The 26,320-nt window shown below is 38.2% G+C and overlaps 1 protein-coding gene across 1 annotated transcript in view; it reads right to left on the reverse strand.

The window, feature by feature from the left end:
- Nucleotides 1–12,753, reverse strand: part of BCAR1 (BCAR1 scaffold protein, Cas family member) — a 181,658-nt gene extending 168,905 nt beyond the window's left edge. The window contains exon 1 of the mRNA XM_053700537.1: nucleotides 11,806–12,753. Within this exon, the coding sequence (XP_053556512.1) occupies nucleotides 11,806–11,817 (12 nt within the window). The 5' untranslated portion in view covers nucleotides 11,818–12,753. The remainder of the gene's footprint in view (nucleotides 1–11,805) is intronic.
- Between the last annotated feature and the right edge of the window lie 13,567 nt (nucleotides 12,754–26,320).

Below are 26,320 nucleotides of genomic sequence, written 5' to 3' on the forward strand. Positions count from 1 at the left end.
ATCTAGACAGCTGAGTTGGTTCAGTGCACCCAAATTAGCACAGAACAGCCGGGGCACTTTTAAATCAACTGACGGTGGATTGAAAGGGTGGAATAAACAGACCCCATGCCGCTGTAGGCCATTACTGTGTCATGTTTGCACGGCTACTGTAGGTACAAGCACAGTGCTGATAACAGTCACAGAGATGCAACATATTTATTTACACAGTGAGAAGTACCAATTTCAGTGGCTACAAACAGAGACAGTCAACGGTTGTCACAGAGCGAAGTATAAACAAATGTTGTCTATTTCTTATTTGTGCGTTCTCTCACATGAATTTATCCTCAAAGTTGCCCTGTGCACAATAATTGCTTCATAGCACATACACAGCTAATCTATTTCTAGAATAGCGTTGGGCTTGGGCCATGTATGCTGTCCTCAAAATACTTGTACAATTCTTATATTACACCAAAAAATGCTTAAATATTCTGCACAAGGAAGGCAAAGGAGGGGAACAGGGACTGCAGGTATTTTATCATTATCAGATTTAATTGCAGCAACACATTCTGCACCTGTACACAGGGATAGAGCTGAGGTAGGCAGACTTGTACAGGAAGGAGTAGAGTGTCACACTACCTAGATGGCTTACAGTCTAGGTGAGTTAAATGGGATTTTTTTCCTTTTCCAAAGAATAAGACAATTGTCGTACTGGAGTCCTGGGAGAGCCACCAGATGTCAACCTCTGTTCTAGACATGGAAGTATATGTGTCAGTGAGTGTGTGTGTAAAAAATAAATAAATACACTGTGTGGCTATATCTATAGCGATATATATCTATAATATATATACAGTACTGTGCAAAAGTCTTAGGCCACCATTAGATTTGTTGTTTTAGCAAAGTTTTAATGAACATCCATATTTATTTTTAGGTCTGTTTATTAAGATACAAACAGAAAAAACAGGAAATATGTACACAAAATATAAAAAAAACTTAACAATTTTCAGAACAAAATGGCTTCTTCAGGCAAAAGTCAGTGTTTAGTGTGACCTCCCTTGGCACTTCTTGAACTCTTTTGGGGAGACTGTCCTGAAGTTTTCTGAAGTAATCTTCTGGTATATTATACCGGGCTTCATTCAGCACTTCCCAGATTTATTCTTTAGATTTAGCTTGTCTAATATTTCTTTCTCTGTCCAGGTGACCCTATACTGCCTCTATAATATTCAGGCATTGTAGAGGCCAGTCACTGTCAGTGTTTTATCAGCTGTTTTTCTCTCAAATTTTGATTTCACTGCATTAGCAATGTGTTTGGAATTGTTATGCTGAAAATAAAACCATTCCCAATCAGGCGCTTTCCAGAAGGAAATGATTATATATGGTAATTATACCAGTGCTAAAACAACAAATCTAATGGTGGCCTAAGACTTTGCACAGTACTGTATATATATATATATATATATATATATATATATATATATATATATATATATATATATATATAAACATGGAGATCAGTGTAAATAATCAAATGATCAATGCAACATACAGTATCTCACAAAAGTGAGTACACCCCTCACATTTTTGTAAATATTTTATTATATCTTTTCATGTGACAACACTGAAGAAATTACACTTTGCTACAATGTAAAGTAGTGAGTGTACAGCCTGTAGAACAGTGTAAATTTGCTCTCCCCTCAAAATAACTCAACACACAGCCATCAATGTCTAAACTGTTGGCAACAAAGGTGAGTACACCGCTAAGTGGAAACGTCCAAATTGGGCCCAAACTGTCAATATTTTGTGTGGCCACCATCATTTTCCAGAACTGCCTTAACCCTCTTGGGCATGGAGTTCACCAGAGCTTCACAGGTTGCCACTGGAGTCCTCTTCCACTCCTCCATCACAACATTACGGAGCTGGTGGATGTTAGAGACCTTGCGCTCCCCCACCTTCCATTTAAAGATGCCCCACAGGTGCTCAATAGAGTTTAGGTCTGGAGACATGCTTAGCCAGTCCATCATCTATACCCTCAGCTTCTTTAGTAAGGCAGTGGTCGTCTTGGAAGTGTGTTTGGGGTTGTTATCATGTTAGAATACTGCCCTGCGGCTCAGTCTTCGAATGCTCTGCTTCAGTATGTCACAGTACATGTTGGCATTCATAGTTCCCTCAATGAACTGTAGCTCCTCAGTGCCGACAGAATTTATTCAGGACCAGACCATGACACTCCCACCACCATGCTTGACTGTAGGCAAGACATACTTGCCTTTGTACTCCTAAGTTTATCTTGCTCTCATCGGACCACAGGACATGGTTCCAGTAATCCATGTCCTTAGTCTAATTGTCTTCAGCAAACTGTTTGCGGGCTTTCTTGTGCATCATCTTTAGAAGAGACTTCCTTATGGGACGACAGCCATGCAGACTAATTTGATGCAGTGTGCGGCGTATGGTCTGAGCATTGACAGGCTGACCCCCCACCCCTTGAACCTCTGCAGCAATGCTGGCAGCACTCATAGATCTAATTCCCAAAGACAACCCCTGGATATGACGCTGAGCGCGTGCACTCAACTTCTTTGGTCGACCATGGTGAGGCCTGTTCTGAGTGGAACCTGTCCTGTGAAACCGCTGTATGGTCTTGCCCACCGTGCTGCAACTCAGTTTCAGGGTCTTCCCAATCTTCTTATAGCCTAGGCCATCTTTATGTAGAATAACAATTCTTTTTTTGAGATCCTCAGAGAGTTCTTTGCCATGAGGTGCCATGTTGAACTTCCAGTGACCAGTATGAGAGAGTGTTAGAGCGATTACACCAAATTTAACACACCTGCTCCCCATTCACACCTGAGACCTTGTAACACTAATGAGTCACATGACACCGGGGAGAGAAAATGGCTAATTGGGCCCAATTTGGCCTTTTCTACTTAGGAGTGTACTCACTTTTGTTGCCAACGGTTTACACGTTAATGGCTGTGTGTTGAGTTATTTTGAGGGGAGAGCAAATTTACACTGTTATACAGGCTGTACACTCACTACTTTACATTGTAGCAAAGTGTCATTTCTTCAGTGTTGTCACATGAAAAGATATAATAAAATATTTACAAAAATCTGAGGAGTGTACTCACTTTTGTGAGATACTGTATATATATAAAAGTTGACTGTTCTAAAATAGAGATGTTTTGTTGCTTTTCACTGTTTACTGCTAAACTGTAGTGCAGACCACTCACACTACTCTTGGAAGAAACTGGTTATACGTGAGTTTAAAATAAAAGTGTTTGAAGTTACTAATATTAACAATATGTGCAGTTATACTGTTATGTATTGATATGCGGCACTGCCCTTATAATTCATTTCTTCATTTCAAAACAGTGGGTTTTGTTGCCTTGTTGTCACAGAGGTGAGTTTTGTGATTACATTTCTACTCATTATTACTCACTTGTGTGCTAAGCTTGACTTTGATTGTGCACATTTTGATAATGGAAGTATATTGGAAAGTTGTTTTTTTTAATTGCATGCTCTATCTGAATCATGATACTTTAATGTTTGACTATAGTGGCCCTTAAATCTGGCCCTCTGCTTCCTCTATTTCATTTTCTGTAACACACAAAAAGTATTTATGCTGTCATTTTTTTTATTACAAACATTATGTTTGATACACTGTATATTTTACTGTTTTTATAGTTGGGTGGTTGGCACTTATCTTTGTAAATAATTGCTCGTTTGTAGTTTGTTCATATAGTACCATGTATTTTTGTTTCTGATAATCGAATTTGTAGCATTTGTTTACCAGCTTTTCAGCATAACCACAAATAAAAATAAAAAAAAGCTTGGACAATCACAATGCTTGCTAAAATATGTTGTATGAGAGACATTTGTCAGCTTTCCGTAGTATACCAAATTCCCTTAGCAGCAGTAGGCAGGATAGCAGCTGGGGGATGGTGTCCTATGAGGGGGAGGGGAGACTATCTTAAGGTGACAGCTTAGAAAAAAGGAAAAGGAAACTGCATTTGAAAAGGTCACCTTAGATAAACTACCTTCATAACCATTCTTGGGCAGAAGCACATTTTTAGAGGGAATTTCTACTCTGAATAAACAACTTTTAAGCCTGTCAGGAAACCGTATTTTTGTTTTAAGGCGCAGTCCCATGTGATTGACTAGTATTGTTTTCTGAACAATTCAACAAAGAAAACGTCTGTGAATTTACAATCTGTTTTTTTTTTGTTATTGAAGAAAAAGGATTATTGCTCCTACTATGATAGGGTTTAAACATAAAGCAACTGAAAGTAAATAAAACATATTTTGCACACCAGTTTTTCCTATGACATTTTACAAGGTGGCAAATACTATAACTTATTTGTAAGGCTGGCAGGTGTCCAATGTTTAACCGGACAGTCAAGTATTTTATCAGGCTAACTATTAAAATCTATAATAGGAAAAAAAAGTGTTTAAAGTCTCCTTAGTGGCCGATACATTTTAAATGCCTCCTTAACCCATATGTATTACAAATATGGCCCTGAAAGGAGCACCACTACAAGTGGGCTCTATTTGTTATTAGCAGCCACAAATGGAAACCCCTCCCTAAACCCCCACACCCAAAAAAAAACAACAACAAAAACCTGTGTAATGTATTACTGGAAGTCTCAGGGGTGTTAGAACACTGATCTGCATGTGTTATATGTAGCTACTGGGGTAAAATAAATGCTTAGTGTTTTTTTTTTATAGGGAACCAAGGAGGTGCAAATATACTGCTCTGTGTACACTACTGGTAGTCAAATGGGGTCAAATCAATGTGGTGTTGTTACTGGCAGCCAAGAGAATAAAATCACTGCTTAGCTGTGAAAAATATGTATGGCTGGGCCTAAGTGTGACCCCACCCATCACCAATGCCCTGTCACCTACAAGTCACACAGTGTTTTTATGGTGGAGAGTTGGCTACCAAGCATTTTTATAGTCTTTAGACTGGGGAGTGTTAGACAAAGCACACCAAGCACTCTGTTCTTACCACAGATAACATGCACAATAATTGGTTATATCTGTTGTGTAATACTACCTAATAAGTAGAGGGATATGAAGATAGCCTTCTGTAAAATGATGGAATTCTAAATGATAATTTGTTGAGGAAGATGCTAACCCTATGGAAATAGAAGTATTGTCATTGTAAATATCTAAAGACAAATATCATAAGCAGCGTAGAGGAGAGTCAAGCTGGTTCATGTAAATCGAGAGATGCTGAGCTATTCGTTGGAGAGAACTCACACAATGTTGTATAAAATTACTGAGTATTCTGTCAGTGCACATTATGTTCAACTTGAATGACTCCCAATATATTTTTAACTGCTGCTCTTCATGGTGTAAGTAAATTAAATAGAAAAAGCATTTGCTAAAGGCTGGGGGACACAAATTTGCAGTGTTTTTTTAGTTTTTTGATCTGTGTGTATATGTAGTTTTGTAACCACTTGTGATATCTTGAAATATAGTTATAAAGTATACAGTTATAAAATTACATCATTTTTTAAATTAAGGTTAATAAGATGTTGAGAAAAACAACATTAACCTTAATTTATTTTCAAGTATAAATATTTATTCAGGCCCCATTTTATTTACATTTGTTCATTTCACTTCAAATGGTTTAAAATAATTGAAGAGTAGGGAGGTTGGGACCACTTTAGAAACATCTGGCAACTACATATGGGTGCCCAAGGCTGGTCTAAACCCTTCTACATTATGATACATTATGATACATTATGGTACATTATGGTATTTAATATACAATGTTAACTCACAAGTCCTGTTGATCATTTTATGTAAAGATGGTTTACAACTACAGTGACTCAAGGGCAGGGCGCTTACTATTTATGTAATTTTCTTCTGTTTATTGTACCCCTTAACTGTGCTGCGTAATATGTTGGCGCTTTATAAATAATCAATAATAATAATAATACATTGGTTTGGATCCTAAAAACATTATAACAGTAACTAAAATATATGCAATTTATACAGTGATAGTGATAGATGCAGTTAGTGATACTAACACATCCCATTCAAACCTAAGTTCCAAAATCCGGGGTTATAATTATACAAACAACATTGTAGGCCATATAAAACTTCATACAACATATAGGGGCCAATGTATCAAGCTCCGAATGGAGCTTGTGGGCCCGTGTTTCTGGCGAGTCTTCAGACTCGCCAGAAACAGCAGTTATGAAGCAGCGGTCTAAAGACCGCTGCTCCATAACCCTGTCCGCCTGCTCTGATGAGGCGGACAGGAATTGCCGGAAATCAACCCGATCGAGTACGATCGGGTTGATTGACACCTCCCTGCTGGTGGACGATTGGCCGCGAGTCAGCAGGGGGCGGCGTTGCACCAGCAGCTCTTGTGAGCTGATGGTGCAATGTTAAATGCGGAGAGCGTATTGCTCTCCGCATTCAGCGAGGTCTTGCGGACCTGATCCGCACTGTCGGATCAGGTCCGCAAGACCTTTGATAAATAGGACCCATAATATTTCAAATCAAACTTTTTATTCAGCTAATTTATTTAGTTTGGTTCTTTCAGTTCAATAATATTTTCAAAATATAGTTAGCTCAAAAAATTTACTTTTATCAGTAGAGTGGTTTGTTTCTTACTAACCCACCATCAGTTTATTTTCTTTCTTTATTGTTGGGAGCAGACCACACCTTTGCAAACTGGAGCACAGGGCCTGTAGAATATTGAACTTGCAGAATGGGGACAAAGAAATTATCCATTTCGCTGAAATGAAAACACTCCCAGCATAAACACTGTACGCCTCAGCTATGATAAATCTAGCCCTATGTAGCACTTATGCCAACTTGGAAATCCACAGTCTGATGTCACCCAATGTGTGACTGCCCTTTAAATTGGTTTACAACTTCATAATGAGTGGGATTAACATCCATTGTGTGAGACCCTTCTCTGATATTTTGACAGTGCTTCCCAGTCTTTTGGGCTGCTCTATGTTTGTAGCAATGCCCTAATCACCATGAATATCTACTTTTGAAAAATTCTGTCCTCCAAGAGTTTTACAGACCACTCGATTGTTATGAACACTCCTCTATTTGAATTCTAGCTTTTCCTTTAGACCAGTATCCACTTGTTGCTTTATGGCCACATTTCCTAAGGTTAACCAGCTCCTGTCCCACCTTCCTTCCTAGATATCACTCAGAGCTGAGGACTCAAATAACACTTTGTGACGCAGGAATGTACAAATAGACCCTGAGAGTGTTTGTAGCCTGGCCTGGGCTTGTTAGCAAGCTGATACCTGAATGTTCATGCTGTGAATTTATCCAGAGGGCATGAAAACCAAACAGCCTAATATCAGTGTATTGTAGCACTGTCAAATGGAGAGAGGAGTCACCTGGGCCAAAGTATAGATTGTTGATCTGTGTCTTTAAGATAGTTGGTCCCTAAATGACAGATGCTAGTGAATATGTTCTATGCTATTGGAGCATATAAATCTGCTTGTTTGCATATTTGTGCAGTGTGTTTATGCATACGTGCAGAAGAGTATGTATTTTTTTGTGTGCGTATATGTATTTATATCTTTAGTAATATAACATCTTCCATGTCCACGTTACAGTGGTTAAATAACACACCTTCCTTTTCAAACAGAAGCATAACCTTTTCAAATGAACTCTTGTAATGCGCCTAGTGTGTGATTACAACACAGTTCTGTGATAAATATGTGTACAGTAATACACAGGCGTGGAAGGAAAATAATAGTAATGCTAAAATTAACTATGTATACACAAAAATAAAACTGGTTCATAAATGTTATACATTTCAGAATTTATAATATATTCCTACAAATAAAACATACCTAAAATGGTTCAGTTAACTGACAAAAGCTAAGAAGGATACTTATTAAGTTGAATTTATATTGAAAGAAATTAAAGTGTACAGAGGCAAAGTTACAAAAATGATTTGTTGAGATGGATTTGTGGAGTATAAAAACTATACAGGCTTTAAAATTTTTTCCATCCTTATAATCTTGTAGATATTTCCTAACAAAGCAAATGATAGTTGCACACTATAAAGGGACTTTCTGCAACAAAGACAACTTTTCCGTTGAGGAATTTCCAGGCTACAAGTATTTAATTTACTGTTAAAAAAAGTGTGAAGTTTGTTACTTGGTTTTATGAGTGTGCACACTTTGGGGCATATTTATCAAGCTCCGTATGGAGCTTGAAGCCCCATGTTTCTGGCGAGCCTTCAGGTTCGCCAGAAACACAAGCTATGAAGCAGCGGTCTAAAGACCGCTGCTCCATAACCTGTCCGCCTGCTCTGAGGTGGCGGACAGACATCGGGTTGATTGACACCCCCTGCTGGCGGGTGATTGTCCGCGAATCTGCAGGGGGCGGCATTGCACCAGCAGTTCACAAGAACTGCTGGTGCAATGATAAATGCCGAGAGCGTATGCTGTCGGCATTTATCGATGTGCGGCGGAGATGATCCATATAATATCGGATCATGTCCACTCGCACATTAATAAATAGGCCCCTTTGTGAATAACTGATGGGTAATGTAATATTGCCCCTCTATATAGTCTTCTATTAATAAGCTATTTCTTTGTCCACAAATAGTATATATAGTTATATGGTTTGTTATCCATTGCTAAATGACAAATGTTCTTTAGTGCTTATGAAATAGTTGGGGCCCTCTCTACCCAGCTAAACCAAATGCCTTATTTTCCACTACTTCAAACTCAATTCCACAGATAAAAGTAATCTGACACAATTCCAGCCTTAGTCAACAATGGAATGTTCTTTAGTAATCACTTCTGAATATACTTTGCTTAGTGTTAAGACTGCTTAAACATTCTTTTCCAAATCTAGAAGTATCAGACACATTTTACCTTCAATATAAATGTTCTATTAAACACACATCGGTTTCCCATCTAATTACAACCAAGATAGCTACACCTCTCCATTTCAGCCCTATGCAGGTGTCTTTGCCAAAGAACAAAAAACACTCAAACTATACTGACAGCCAACTCAAATACAGGTACTACTTCTAAATCAAGGCTTATCCCTTTGATTAAAGGGATATGAAACCCAAAATGTTTTCGTTCATGATTCAGACAGAGCATGTGGTTTTAGACAGCTTTCTCATTTACTTCAATTATCATGTTATCTTCGTTCACTTGGTATCTTTTGTTGAAAAGCAGGGACATATGCTTAGGAGCCGGCCCATTTCTGGAGCACTATATGGCAGCAGTTTTGCAAGAATGTTATCGATTTCCAAGAGCACTAAATGGCAGCACTATGTCCTGCTATGTAGTGTTCCAGATGCATACCTAGGTATCTCTTCAACACAGAATATCATGGGAACTAAGCACATTGAGAAGTAAATTGGAATCTCTGAATCACAAAATCATTTTTGTGGGTTCATATCTCTTTAAAAAACTAAAACAAACAACACCATGATCTATTACAGGGCCCCCCAAATAAGATGGAAAGAAGCAAATCTTTTTCTTTTTTTCACATATTGCACAAATATCCTTAGATTATCACTTGTAATCAATTGCTTTCTCTGCATCTTTGTGTATTTGTGTGTGTGTAAAGTAAATGTAAAATTCTTGCCCCTGAACTTTTGGTCCGGCTCCTAAAATTGTAATAAATATGGGGATCCTGAGTTATGCAGTGAAAACACTTTAATAAATTGTTTTATACACACATAACATAGCAAATACATCAGTCATACGTCTGTTTATTCAAAGTCTATGTACATATGAAATAATATTGTGGTGCAGTTATAGGGATTGTTGTAAGAAAAAGAAAAGCAATCATAATGCATAATTATATACACTGGGTTCAATTTATTAAATGCCGGGCGGACATGATTAACTGTAGCGAATCATATCCGCCCGGCATCGCTAAATGCCGACAGCGTACGCAGTCGGCATTTAACATTGCACAATGCTGCCCCCCTCATCCCAATCGGATCGGATAGGGATGATTGCAGTCCACCACCTAAAAGGTGGCGGAGAAGTAAAGGAGCAGCTGCTTCTTAACTTCTGTTTCCGGCGAGCCCGAAACTAAGGGCGTAGATAGCAGCATTCGCTGCTTATTAAAGCTACCCCTATAACTTCGGTGCTCGACAAATCTGTTTAAAATTGAAGAGCCAGTAAGAATATTTAGTAGCCAAGCATACTTTTAGGAGCCAGATATATTCTAGGAGCCAGTATCTCCCTGGATCTTGGTTTTGTCAAGCCCTGCTATAACTTATCAACTAATATGTGGTGATTGTAGACAGTAGTGTATTACAGTATTAAAACCTTAAAAAGTGCACACAAACACAAAACAATGTATAATGCTACATAGATACACACACATTATATACGTATATACGGTATATATATACAGTATATTGTTATGTGTTATGCACATACATTGTTATATAAAGACAAATGCATTATATATCCTGCTATACAGATACACACAGACCCACACACGTTATTTGTAATCTACAAATGCACAAGGCTCCCATGCATTACACAGCTGTAAAGATTCACACAAACCTACAGATGTTATATGTATACTGTTAAAATATACATACAGGGCAACACATATTCTATATTATTATGCAGATGCACAAAGATATATAGTACTATCTTAGTCAATTCCCTATATTTCTATCTTATCAATGCACTTCTATTTAGATAGGCCACAATCATACTAACTGCCTGTATAGTATATATGCTTCCTTGATGTTTGTTATAATTGTCTATCTATCTATCTATCTATCTATCTATCTATCTATCTATCTATCTGTCTGTCTGTCTATACACATTTGTACTTCACGCCTGCTTTCTAAGTAGAATGTATGTTTCCTTGCTGTCTCTTACTTTCTGGCAGGGTGTTTCACATTTAGAGTTACAGAATGTCATTCTTATAAATGTGTTCTTTTTATTATTTATATAACTGTCTCTTATGTTTCCTGGATCTGTTCATTTCTGTATCTGTATGTAGGAAACTCTTTGTGACTCTTCCGGTCTTTCCTTCCACCATTTCTTTCTTTTTCGGTCTTACATGTCCCACAATGCTCTTTGCCTGTCTTTCTATATTCTCCACCTCTTTGCATTTCTTCTTACCAGCCCCCACCCTCTCTTCCCTGTTTCTTTACAACAAACTCTCTAGCTGTCTATTTCCCTGCCTCCCTCTACTCTCTGGTATCATATGTATTCACTATTAGCCCTAACTCTGGTAGCCTTTTGTTTCTTACACACTTTATCAAGTTCAAAAAATGTCTTGAGTATTCATTACAGTCTACATTGCTTTTACCTCCTTTGTATATTCTGGGTCAGAGTGTACATCCTATTCAAATCAGGGACCACATTGGAATGTGCTTCTTTCCAACTGATTTCAGAAATTCTGTTAGTATAAGCCCCCCATAAATGGTAATATATAGAAAGTTCAAAACATCAATTCTTTAGTAAGATATAAGCCACAAACCTACATATACTCTCTGAACATCTGCACTGGATCTACAGAGGGATGAAATAAATAAACCAGCTCCTGGGAGGCAGATTGTCCAGTGTGTTGCAAATGGGGTATGGCATGGGAAATGCAGTGTTAAAATTCACTGGTGGACAAACCTAGTGCCATGCAGGCCTTAGGCTGGGTAATCACACTCTTTAATAATCTCACCTACTCAGTGACTGTCTTTCTCACCTGCTCCCCTCTTATACACTGGCTACTTCTCATAGCCTTCTCCTCTCCTGCTTCTCAGACTCTCTATCTTGTGTCTCACCTGCATTTCCTGCCACTGTCTATCTCTTACATTCTTCTCCCATATACAGCAGATCAGAGCTTGGCACTCACCAGATAGTTCATTGTTCCTGTTGTACGGGATTCACTTGTAATCCCACCGTTTACCACTGATTCACAGGTAATCCCACTCCACTGGCAAATCCAGTCCCCAGATGATTATTGGATACCCCTCAAATAAGTCTCTCTCTCTCTGTTACTTTATACCGGGCATCTTTTACCAGGCAACACTTTTATTAAACCTTATATGTACCCAGGCTAGATATGTCAGTCAGTTTTTCTGCCACTGACTCTTTGTCTGCCAGTCTCTCACTGTCTCTTCATACTGGTGTTTCTCATTATCTTTTTTCTCTTTTGGTATCCTTGGCAGTCTTAGTCTCCTTGGCTTGGTGTCAGATAATTTCTCCAAATCTTTGCCTCACTTTCTTCTTTGAGGTCCTAGTTCTGTTCTAAATCCTTGCCAGATTCGCTAAATCCGAGATTGGCAGCAAATTACTCCTGGCTGCCTTTTAGGTAGTCACTGTATTTCTGTCTCTTGGTTTTCCAGCCAGTAACTGTATTACTGGCAGTTTCCCTGTATACCAGACTGTTACTCTGCCCTCTCACTATTCCAATCACTCTGTTCTCAACTGTCTCTATTTTTCTGCTGGCTAAACACTGTTCTTGTAGGTCTCTTGATATCCTTGCTTCAGTCTGTAGTCCACACACTTATTGTTTCAAAATATTACAGGATATCAGGTTGAATTCATATTTATTTTGTGTTATTCCAAGCAGTCACTCTGCATTTGTCCTTGTGTCACAGAATTCAAGAACTCCAGTCAGTCCCTTTGTATTCCCAATATTTGTCTCAGTATAGCTGACTACTGGTATCGCTATCCCAGCATTCCTTAGGGTCTTTCTTTACAGACAGTCTCCCGGCATTCCTGGCTGTCTCTTCACAGCCTGTGTCCCTTTCTCTCTTCCACAGACTGAGTCAGGCAGGAGAGAGGGGGAGATTCTGGGGAGAGGTAATATTATCCCATCAATGCTGAAGCCCAGACCCTTTTCCCAGGAATGATTCCATTGGTTGACATTGCTTTCTTATGCTAATGAAAACAGGGAGGAGGGAGGCTGTTTTCTCTCCCTCTGGTTAAAGAGGTGTGAGACTGCCACAGTCTGGAGCTCCAAGGCATGGAATTTGTAGCAGGATTATAAAACAGGATGGATGAATGGAAAGAATATAGTATTTTTTTAAGCAATTGGCTTTGATGCAGTGTAGAATCTTTTCCAATGCTGAATAGTTTAAGAAACTGCTTTATCTTTCAGTTATAGCTGAGACGTTAACAATAATTTACTATTATAAATACCTGATAATAATAATAATAATATTAAGGCAAAATTATGTATAGTATAATATATAGATGTATATATAGATTAATATATTGATGTATGTTTTTAAAATTATATTAGTTGTATAAATATTGAAGATATTTGTGGACCCAGGACATACTTGAAAACGAGAGAAATCTCAATATATCCTTCCTGGTAAAATATTTTATAAATAATAATAAATAATAACATAAGTGTACAGGTTCAGTTTCTATAAATAATGGGCGCTCCCGTGTTGGCACCTAGGACTTTGCTTTATCTATCTTTTCTGCTAAGGACAATTAGAGGCATATAAAAACAGGCAATAAAAGAGTGCACACAAGGATGTGTGGAATATATGATTGTTAAATTAATGAACAAGGACATAGATTACAAGTTGTGCGGTATGACTGTACTGTGATCGTTATGGCCTATACCGCAACAATCCATTCCGCAATCAAAGACCAGTAGTTATGGATTTTGCAAAACACAAATGTTTAAAAAAAATCATAAAAAATGTTACACAGTACACTGACACCCATAAACTACCTATTGACCCCTAGGCCCCCAGCATCGCAAATACTAAAATAAACCCCTATTCCGCCGCCCACCCACATCAGGACTACCCACATGAAAGTATTAACCCCTAATCAGCCATCCCCCCAGCATCGCTAACACCTAATCAATCTATTAACCCCTAAACCCCTGTCTCCCCATATCGTCAACACTATATAAAGCTATTAACCTCTAAACCGTTGACCCCCCCACGTCAGCAACACTAAATAAAGCTATTAACCTCTAAAACGCTGACCCCCCCACATCGGCAACACTAAATAAAGCTATTAACCTCTAAACCGCCGACCCCCCCACATCGGCAACACTAAATAAAGCTATTAACCTCTAAACCGCCGACCCCCCACATCGGCAACACTAAATAAAGCTATTAACCTCTAAACCGCTGACCCCCCCACATCGGCAACACTAAATAAAACTATTTTTATTGACCGCCCCCACATCGCGACTCCCTAAATGAACCTATTAACCCCTAAACCGCCAGCCCCCCACATTGTGACAAACAAAATTAAACTATTTACCCCTAAACCTAACACCCACTAACTTTAAATTAAAGTTACAATATAATAAAATAAATAAAAACTTACCAGTGAAATAAAAAAACCCTAAGCTTAAACTATAAATAAACCTAAAATTACTATTTTTAAACAATAAAAGATACCAAAAAAACAAAACCTAACATTACACAAAATAACAAACTCTATAATTACGAAAAATAACAAAATTACAGAAAATAAAAAACAAAATTATCCAAAATAAAAAAAGTTATTCCTAATCTAATACCCCGTTTAAAATTTTAAAAAACAACTCAACATAACAAAACCCCTAATCTATAGATAAACTACTAATAGCCCTTAAAAGGGCCTTTTGTAGGGCATTGCCCTAAATTTAAAAGCTCTTTTACAAAAAAATACAAAGTACCCCATAACAGTACAACCCCCCCCACCCAACCACCCAAAATAAAAAAGACCTAACTAACAAAAAAAAATCTACTTATTGGGGGGAGGGCATTTGTATGGGCATTGCCCTTAAAAGGGCAATCAACTCTTTTACTGTCCTTGAAAACAAAAAAATCCCTAATCTAAAAAAAAAAAACCACACTAAAAAATGCGCTGATCCGAAGAGGTGGCCCTCCTTGGTGGTGGTCATCATCAACGTGGAGGTCCTCTTCATGCGATCGTCCACCGCACACTAATCGGTTTAGGGGTTTCAATGGGAAATGCGTTAAAGCGATCGCTATTTTCCAATCGCAGCTGTTAGGTTTTTTTGTGCTTATTGCCTATGCAATAATACTATGGCTAAGATACTTTTATGAAATTGAGGGTTTTCATCTCATTCTTTTATTTCCACCATAATTTAGTAATAATTTAGGGGTATGAAGTACAGCAACTTCAAAGTGATATAGTGAAGCAGTTCATGCATTAAGATTGCCTTGTGTAAAGCGTAATGATAGTATGGATGTCAGTATCCTCAGCGTAATAGCAGGCATATATCAGGTCAAGTTGAAGGGCGGAGCCCGAAACGGACGTTGCCTGTGTGTGTGTGACGTCAGACACCAGACTGAGCCGATGCAAGTGGGTTCATTTGAAATTGCTCAAGGACTGTCGGATTGCCTTGTGTGCGTAGAGGGATCTTCAAATTGCTACATACCATTGATCATCTGGATGGCATAATGCATTATGGAGGTGGATCATCTGTACAGCCGCAAATATCTATACTAATCTTCAGAGGACTGGGTGAGATCGCTCACTGAACGAAGCTTTGTTGTGCTGTTACTATTTCACTGACGGACTTTGGTCCTTAAAGGGACAGTAAACAACAGAATTTTTGTTGTTTAAAAAGGTAGATAATCCCTTTATTACCCAATCCCCAATTTTGCATAACCAACACAGTTATAATAATATACTTTTTACCTCTGTGATTACCTTGTATCTATGCCTCTGCAAAATGCCCCCTTATTTCAGTTTCTTTGACAGACATGCATTTTTAGCCAATCAGTGCTTGCTCTTAGGAGCTTCACGTGTCGGAGCTCAATGTTATCTATATGAAACACATGAACTAATGCCCTCTAGTGGTGAAAAACTGTCAAAATGCTTTCCGATTAGAGGCAGTCTTCAAGGTCTAAGAAATTAGCACATGAACCTCCTAGATTTAGCTTTAAACTAAGAATACCAAGAGAACAAATCAAAATTGGTAATAAAAGTAAATTGGAAAGTTGTTTAAAATTACATGCCCTATTCCTGCACCGTCTACGTCACCCGGAAGTGACGGTAAGCACAGCGGACGGCTCACGCAGCTTGGGTGTTTGCATTCATGCTCACCCCGAAGAGAGCAGAGGTCCCAGTGGTTGAGAAGAGGCGGTTGGTACAGGGACCCAGGCTGTTTAGAGGATTCACAGCTGTTTCCTGGTGAACGATCCGTTGCCTCCAGTTTGCCCTAACCACACAAAGATTTGCTGCCTGGGTGAGTGCAAATTAAGCTTGATTATAACGACTAGAGGAGTGACTTTTGCCTGGAGCTGTTGGGAGGGACGTTTTATATATATTGAACTATTTAAATCACGAAAGATTTTTTGTGAATTTACTGTCCCTTTAAAGGGACACTGTACCCAAAAATTTTCTTTCGTGATTCAGATTGAGCATGAAATTTAAAGCAACTTTCTAATTTACTCCTATTATCAAATTTTCTTCTTTCTCTTGGTATCTTTATTTGAAATGCAAGAATGTAAGTTTAGATGCCGGCCCATTTTTGGTGAACAACCTGGGTTGTCCTTGCTGATTGGTGGATAAATTCATCCACCAATAAAAAAGTGCTGTCCAGAGTACTGAAACCAAAAAAAAGCTTAGATGCCTTCTTTTTCAACTAATGATAGCAAGAGAACAAAGAAAAATTGATAATAGGAGTAAATTAGAAAGTTGCTTAAAATTGCATGCTCTTTCTGAATTACAAAAGCAAATTTTGGGGTACAGTGTCCCTTTAAGTGCCGGTATTTGCTCCTACACCTGATATATGCCTGTTATTACGCTGAGGATACTGACATCCACTATCATTACACTTTACACAAGGCAATCTTAATGCATGAACTGCTTCACTATATCACTTTGAAGTTGCTGTACTTCATACATACTGCTTGCATATAACCCTTCTGCATTTGCTTCTAAACCTACAGCTTGCTTATAGCTTTAAGACATATATAGTTTGATTACTGAACATTTAAGCCTAAGGGTCTGACCTATTACAAAGTTTGAACTGACATCTACATTTTATTTTCTAGTACTGGGGACGCCCAGTATTTCTGTGTTTTGTTTTCTTTTTCTGTGTATTTGCATCTTTGTTAAATTATGCACCGTATATGGAATGTGTCTTATACATTTGTAGCTGATGTACATTAAATTCCTTACTTTTTCTTTAAGATATATACCATTTTAACTGATTTTTTTTGGGTATATTAATTGCTTGGCAGTGCAGAGACTCCTATATATATATATCATACCCCCCAACTGTCCCGATTTTTGCGGGACAGTTCCGATTTTAGGGGTCTGTCCCCCTTTCCCGGGGTGCTAGCCATCTGTCCCAATTTGCCACAGGCATTTAAAATATATATATATATATATATATATATATATATATATTTTTTTTTTTATTATATTGGGCCCATACTCAGAAGCAGCTGGCTTTGCTCTCACATGGTTAGATACCTGTTATATTCCCTGTGGAAAAGGAATGGTGTGTGGGTTAAGCAGGAATAAGAAGGCTGTATACACTCTGACCACGGGTAATGGTGACCTCTCTAACTTACTTCTGGTAGTGATGATGTCTAACCCCTGGTGATAATAATACTAGCATGCCTTCAGTTTTATACAATGAGCAGTGCTAATACCAGGGTAACGAACAGTGGCAGCCGCAGACTGCCAGCTAATGTGCTTGCCAACCCCAGGACCCCATGCAATGAATTACAGATACCCATATATGATGTAGTGTGTGTGTCTATCTGTATCCATAATTGTGTGTGTGTGTATCTGTATGTATAAGTTTATGCTATGTAGTGTGTATGTGTCTGCATGTATAAATGTAAGCTATGTAGTGTGTATGTGTATCTGCATGTATAAGTGTGTATCTGCATGTATAACTGTATGCTATGTAGTGTGTGTGTGTATCTGCATGTATAAGTGTATACTATGTAGTGTCTGTGTATCTGCATGTATAAGTGTATGCTGCATGTATAAGTGTATGCTATGTAATGTGTGTGTGTATCTGCATGTATAAGTGTATACTATGTAGTGTGTGTGTATCTGCATGTGTAAGTGTATGCTATGTAGTGTGTGTTTATCTGCATGTATAAGTGTATGCTATGTAGTGTGTGTGTGTGTGTATCTGCATGTATAAGTGTATGCTATGTAGTGTGTGTGTATCTGCATGTATAAGTGTATGCTATGTAGTGTGTGTGTATCTGCATGTGTAAGTGTATGCTATGTAGTGTGTGTGTATCTGCATGTATAAGTGTATGCTATGTAGTGTGTGTGTATCTGCATGTATAAGTGTATGCTATGTAATGTGTGTGTGTGTGTATCTGCATGTATAAGTGTATACTATGTAGTGTCTGTGTATCTGCCTGTATAAGTGTATGCTATGTAGTGTGTGTGTATCTGCATGTGTAAGTGTATGCTTTGTAGTGTGTGTTTATCTGCATGTATAAGTGTATGCTATGTAGTGTGTGTGTATCTGCATGTATAAGTGTGTGCTATATAGTGTGTGTGTATCTGCATGTGTAAGTGTATGCTATATAGTGTGTGTGTATCTGCATGTACAAGTGTATGCTATGTAGTGTGTGTGTATCTGCATGTATAAGTGTATGCTATGTAGTGTGTGTGTGTATCTGCATGTATAAGTGTGTATCTGCATGTATAACTGTATGCTATGTAGTGTGTGTGTGTCTGCATGTATAAGTGTATACTATGTAGTGTCTGTGTATCTGCATGTATAAGTGTATGCTGCATGTATAAGTGTATGCTATGTAATGTGTGTGTGTGTATCTGCATGTATAACTGTGTGTGTGTATCTGTATGTATAAGTTTATGCTATGTAGTGTGTATGTGTCTGCATGTATAAATGTAAGCTATGTAGTGTGTATGTGTATCTGCATGTATAAGTGTGTATCTGCATGTATAACTGTATGCTATGTAGTGTGTGTGTGTCTGCATGTATAAGTGTATACTATGTAGTGTCTGTGTATCTGCATGTATAAGTGTATGCTGCATGTATAAGTGTATGCTATGTAATGTGTGTGTGTGTGTATCTGCATGTATAAGTGTATACTATGTAGTGTCTGTGTATCTGCCTGTATAAGTGTATGCTATGTAGCGTGTGTATCTGCATGTGTAAGTGTATGCTATAGGCACATACCTATTTCTATAGACAATTTTGCAGACATTTATTGTGCCCTGTAATATATAAGGCAACATAATATTAGGCAACTTATTTTGATGCATTAAATATAAAACTATATCACTATGCATGGGAACTACTGCATGAGTTCTGCAACATTACTATATATAACATTGCTCAGTAGCTCAGTAATATTAATAAAATCACTCAGACACACACAAAGGAAGGTCTCATCATAGGGCAGAAATTGAACAATATGTAGCCTGACACAGGAAACGGTCGTTATGTGGGACTCAGTGTGAGTAAAACTTGACCAACACCAGAGCTAATTAATTAGATGTCTGCCCTCTCCTGCCTGTCTGTTCTAGCTGTTAAGTGTTAACATAACGTCTATCTAACGATCTATGTTTTTGTTTTCCTGCTTGCTATACTTTCTTGTTTGAGACAGTCAGTCCACTCCTACCTGAGTTAGGCTCCCCAGTCCCACCGCAGTCCGCACCGATCAGTGAGTCAGAGTCGCCAAGCCCGGCTGTCGCACTTCTCACCTAACCGTCTGCCACTCGGGGAACACGTGTGTGACTCCCTCAAGCCATGTGCAATAACACAGACAGAAAAGCCGGTCACGTGACTGCTTGGCGGTAAGCCGCCTGTGACCTGTCAAAATATATATATATTTTTTAAAGCTACATATTTGGGCAGCGGCGGACCCTGGGGCCTGTATGTATATTATTATATGTAATAAATATGTGTACAGTATATTATTATTTCAGCTCAGGGGGGGCCAGGGACATTTTTACAGGGGCACCGGCCCCTGTAGGCCCCCCTGTAGAACCGACCCTGAGTGTGTGTGTGTGTGTATATATATATATACAGGTACAAATCCCAAAATCTGGAATTCCAAAAACATTCTGAACTATTTTTTCACCCCTGTATGACACAATCTTCTCTGTCTCTGTCCTTGGTTTGATTTTTGTGTTCTAAAATGAAAATGTTAGTCTAAATTTATTTTAAACAACAACTATTACATTTCTGATTACAGTACTATGCTATCTTTCTGATGGTACAATGTATACAGAAGTATTACAAATGATATAAAACTACTTTTAGGTTACATGTATCAGCTGTATTATGACATTTAAATATTTCCTAAAGACATAAGATATTGTTGTTTATACTTGGTTCCATCCCCTATTCCATTTTACGGATGAAAACATTCCAAAATTCAAACTATTCCTAAATCCAAACAAGCAGTTTGGATAAAGGGGTTTCCTTACATTTGCCAAGCAGAGATCTCCTTTCTATGCTCACTTTTGTCCTAACCAGTTTGAAGGCACAGCTTTCTTCATTCTCCTTTTCCTAATATTTGAGACTGACAGGGAGACACAATGAAAATGAGAACTTTAAATTGGAAATAACTGATACATAATTTGCAGCCAATTGTATACACAACAAAAGCACCTAATTTTGTTGGTTTTAGAACAGCTATGGTTGTTTTCAAGTCAGCTATTTTTTCATGCGCATAGACCCAGAAAGGACTTTTATAATATATGACCTTCAACAGCAAAAGCAATTTCTTTAATTAATCCAGGCACTTGGACAAATAACTAATGCTGCGTGAGCTACAGTCTCTTAGCTCTTTTTCGTGTGTTTTGGTTATTTTCTGCTGGATTTCAGTGTAGCTATTTGAAGAATGTGGCACAGATCTATTTACCCCCAGGCTGTAAATTCTCTTTGTAAACAACATTTTTCCCCAGTAAATATCCCTTTACGTATTTTACACTCCTAGGTATTTCCAGGCTGCATAATATATAAGGAGCAGAAGTGGATGCAGATTTGAATCATCTACAGTTGTAAGCACCACGGTTTATACACATGCACACACACATATCAAGCAAAAACATACTTAGACATCATGGGCTAGATGAATGTTTTCATAGCAACATGGTATCACTCTGAGTTTGGTATAATTTAGTGATTACACACAAATAATTGTCACTAATAGCTAGTCAATGATGGTTATGCGCATTTACCAAGGAACTTTTATCTTCAGTTTCAGCATAACTAATATTTATATAGGTACCAATCTTACTGTCTAGTAACCCTAACTGTAACCGCCCCTACTGCAATAAAGACTAACTTAAACTTCTCTCATTACAATTAACAGTGTCAGCAAGAAACAGCAATAGAATGTGTACCCAGTCAAAAATAGGTAATTTCCTCATTGGAAGTTTTTGCTAGTCCTGATCTCTTCTAGATTATATAACAAATCTTCCTTTGATAGCAGCGCTGGACTTCCCATTGCTGGTTGTATCTGTGGGAAGACCAGTTCTGCAATCAAAGGAAGATAATAATGGCGTAATGGCTGTAACCTGCCTTATCCCAACTCAAGCTGCCTAAGGTATGATTCCACATCCCTATCTAAATCTACCTTAACCTGGCCTTCTAGAGCACTGCCCTCTGAATGCTGCCTCTCTGCATTGCTAGTACATTTCAAAGTGATTTACTGATTAGTACAAGTTTGTGTCCATACGACCCTGTAGCCAGTAGTCATAATATGGCCTCAAGTGTTTCTGGACCACACTATGGGGCAGATTTAAGAAGCTCTGTATCAGCACCAATGCCTCTGTTTCCACGCAAGCCTTCAGGTTTTCCGGAAACAGGAGTCTAGAAGCAGCGGCCTTAAGACTGCTGCTCCTTAACTCGTATACCACCTCTGAGCCATGGACAGGAATCTGCCCGATCACATATGATACCAAGAGAATGAAACGAATTAGATAGTAAATTAGAAAGTTGCTTAAAATTGTATGTTCTACCTAAATCATTAAATATTTTTTTGGGTTTCATGTCCCTTTAAGGCAAGAATTTAAATTTACAAAAGACATATATATTAACATATATCTGTTATTTTATAGCATCCCTATGTGCGCACTCGTTAAAATATTATTAAAATTAGTTAAAACACAATCGCCTAAATTTAGAGTTTGGCGTTAGCCGTCAAAAGCAGCGTTAAGGGGTCCTAACGCTGCTTTTGGCCGCCAGCTGGTATTTAGAGTCAGGCAGGAAAGGGTCTAACGCTCACTTCCCTACCGCGATTCCAGGCTACCGCAGACAATTGCGTATCCTATCTTTTCAATGGGATCTGCCTAACGCCGGTATTTGGAGTCTTGGGAGAAGTGAGCGGTAGACCCTCTACCGACAAGACTCCTGCCGCCAAAAAAAGTCAGTAGTTAAAGGGACAGTCTAGGCCAAACTAAACTTTCATGATTCAGATAGAGCATGTAATTTTAAACAATTTTCCAATTTATTTTTATCACCAATTTTGCTTTGTTCTCTTGGTATTCTTAGTTGAAAGCTTAACCTAGGAGGTTTATATGCTAATTTCTTAGACCTTGAAGCCCACCTCTTTCAGATTGCATTTTAACAGTTTTTCACCACTAGAGGGTGTTAGTTCACGTATTTCATATAGATAACACTGTGCTCGTGCACGAGAAGTTATCTGGGAGCAGGCACTGATTGGCTAGACTGCAAGTCTGTCAAAAGAACTGAAAAAAGGGGCAGTTTGCAGAGGCTTAGATACAAGATAATCACAGAGGTTAAAAGTATATTATTATAAATGTGTTAGTTATGCAAAACTGGGAAATGGGTAATAAAGGAATTATCTATCTTTTAAAACAATAAAAATTCTGGAGTAGACTGTCCCTTTAAGAGCTTTATTGGCTAACGCGTGAATATAAAGCTCTTAACTACTGTGCTCTAAAGTACACTAACACCCATAAACTACCTATGTACCACTAAACCGAGGCCCCCCCGCATCGCCGCCACTCTAATATAAAATGTTAACCCCTAATCTGCCGACCGGACACCGCCGCCACCTACATTATACCTATGAACCCCTAATCTGCTGCCCCTAACATCGCAGACCCCTATATTATATTTATTAACCCCTAATCTGCCCCCCCAATGTCGCCGCTACCTAACTACACTTATTAACCCCTAATCTGCCGACCAGACCTCTCCGCCACTATAATAAATGTATTAACCCCTAAACCGCTGCACTCCCGCCTCGCAAACACTAGAATAAATAGTATTAACCCCTAATCTGCCCTCAATAACATCGCCGCCACCTACCTACAATTATTAACCCCTAATCTCCCGCCTGCACCGTCGACGCTACTATAATAAAGTTATTAACCGCTAAACCTAACTCTAACCCTAAGCCTAACACCCCCCTAACATAAATATAATTTAAATGAAACAAAATAATATTCCTATTAATAACTAAATTAATCCTATTTAAAACTAAATACTTACCTATCAAATAAACCCTAATATATCTACAATATAACTAATAATTACATTGTAGCTATTTTAGGATTTATATTTATTTTACAGGCAACTTTGTATTTATTTTAACTAGGTACAATAGCTATCAAATAGTTAATAACTATTTAATAGCTACCTAGTTAAAATAAATACAAAATTACCTGTAAAATAAATCCTAACCTAAGTTACAACTACACCTAACATTGATTAAATAAATTACCTACAATTAGCTAAACTAAAATACAATAAAATAAACTATTCTATAATACAAAAAAAACAAAAACACTAAATTATAAAAATAAAAAAGAATTACAAGCAGTTTAAACTAATTACACCTAATCTAAGCCCCCTAATAAAATAAAAAAGCCCCCCAAAATAAAAAAATCCCTACCCTATTCTAAAATACAAAAGTAATCAGCTATTTTACCAGCCCTTAAAAGGGCTTTTTGCGGGGCATTGTCCCATAGTAATCAGCTCTTTTACCTGAAAATAAAAATACAATAGAATTCTATCAGCCAATCGGAATTAAGGTAGAAAAAATCTGATTGGCTGATGCAATCAGCCAATCAGATTGAAGTTCAATCCGATTGGCTGATCCAATTAGCCAATCGTATTGAACTTGCATTCTATTGGCTGTTCCGATCAGCCAATAGAATGCAAGTTCAATACGATTGGCTGATTGGATCAGCCAATCGGATTGAACTTCAATCTGATTGGCTGATTGCATCAGCCAATCAGATTTTTTCTACCTTAATTCCGATTGGCTGATAGAATTCTATCAGCCAATCGGAATTGAAGGGATGCCATCTTGGATGATGTCCCTTAAAGGAACCTTCATTCGTCGTTAGTCCGTCGGTTGAAGAGGATGGCTCTGCGTCGGCTCCTTTGAAGATGGCTCCGCTCCGGATGGATGAAGATTGAAGACGCCACCTGGATGAACACTTCTACCGGATGGAGGACCTCTTCTTGCCCCGCTTGGATGAAGACTTCTACTGGATGAAGGACCTCCTCTGCGCACCTTGGATGAAGAATTCGGCTCGGCTGAGTGAAGACGACTCAAGGTAGGATGATCTTCTGGGTGTTAGCGATAGGTTTTTTTAAGGGGGTTTGGGTGGGTTTTAGAGTAGGGGTATGTGGGTGGTGGGTTGTAATGTTGTGGGGGGTATTGTATTTTTATTTTCAGGTAAAAGAGCTGATTACTTTGGGGCAAGGCCCCGCAAAAAGCCCTTTTAAGGGCTGGTAAAAGAGCTGATTACTTTTGTATTTTAGAATTTTTTATTTTGGGGGGCTTTTTTATTTTATTAGGGGGCTTAGATTAGGTGTAATTAGTTTAAACTGCTTGTAATTCTTTTTATTTTTTGTAATTTAGTGGGGGGGTTTGTATTATAGAATAGTTTATTTTATTTTATTGTATTTTAGTTTAGCTAATTGTAGGTAATTTATTTAATTAATTTAATGATAGTGTAGTGTTAGGTGTATTTGTAACTTAGGTTAGGATTTATTTTACAGGTAATTTTGTATTTATTTTAACTAGGTAGCTATTAAATAGTTATTAACTATTTAATAGCTATTGTACATAGTTAAAATAAATACAAAGTTGCCTGTAAAATAAATATAAATCCTAAAATAGCTACAATGTAATTATTAGTTATATTGTAGCTATATTAGGGTTTATTTGATAGGTAAGTATTTAGTTTTAAATAGGATTAATTTAGTTATTAATAGGAATATTATTTCATTTAAATTATATTTATGTTAGGGGGGTGTTAGGGTTAGAGTTAGGTTTAGGGGTTAATAACTTTATTATAGTAGCGGCGACGGTGCGGGCGGGAGATTCGGGGTTAATAATTGTAGGTAGGTGGCGGCGATGTTAGGGAGGGCAGATTAGGGGTTAATACTATTTATTCTAGTGTTTGCGAGGCGGGAGTGCGGCGGTTTAGGGGTTAATACATTTATTATAGTGGCGGCGAGGTCCGGTCGGCAGATTAGGGGTTAAGAAGTGTAGGTAAGGTAGCGGCAACGTTGGGGGGGCAGATTTGGGGTTAATAAATATAATATAGGGGCCGGCGGTGTTAGGGGCAGCAGATTAGGGGTTCTTAGGGATAATGTAGGTTGCGGCGGTGTCCGGAGCGGCAGATTAGGGGTTAATAATATAAAGCAGGTGTCAGCGATAGCGGGGGTGGCAGATTAGAGGTTAATAAGTGTAAGGTTAGGGGTGTTTAGACTTGGGGTTCATGTTAGGGTGTTAGGTGCAGACTTAGAGAGTGTTTCCCCATAGGAAACAATGGGGCTGTGTTAGGAGCTGAACGCTGCTTTTTTGCATGGTTTTTTTTCAGCCCAAAATGCCCCATTGTTTCCTATGGGGATATCGTGCACGAGCACGTTTTTCCATCTTACCACTACCGTAAGCAATGCTGGTATTGAGGGTTGAAGTGGAGCTAAATTAGGCTCAACACACCCTTTTTTGTGCCTAACGCAGCCCCTCAGACAACTCTAAATACCAGCGTTGTTGGAAAGGTGCGTTGGGAAAAAAAGCAGCGTTAGCTACGCGGGTCTTTACCGACAAAACTCTAAATCTAGCCGAATATATTTTGAAACCTCTCACAGTAAGGTGTATTCTATATAGGTTAAATACAACCTTTATATATGTTCATATAGTTTCGATTACAAATGCGGATTACACAAACACACAAGAATACAGGGAGTGCAGAATTATTAGGCAAATTAGTATTTTGACCACATCATCCTCTTTATGCATGTTGTCTTACTCCAAGCTGTATAGGCTCGAAAGCCTACTACCAATTAAGCATATTAGGTGATGTGCATCTCTGTAATGAGAAGGGGTGTGGTCTAATGACATCAACACCCTATATCAGGTGTGCATAATTATTAGGCAACTTCCTTTCCTTTGGCAAAATGGGTCAAAAGAAGGACTTGACAG

This window comes from Bombina bombina, chromosome 1, assembly GCF_027579735.1.
Source record: "Bombina bombina isolate aBomBom1 chromosome 1, aBomBom1.pri, whole genome shotgun sequence".
Classification (NCBI taxonomy): domain Eukaryota; kingdom Metazoa; phylum Chordata; class Amphibia; order Anura; family Bombinatoridae; genus Bombina; species Bombina bombina.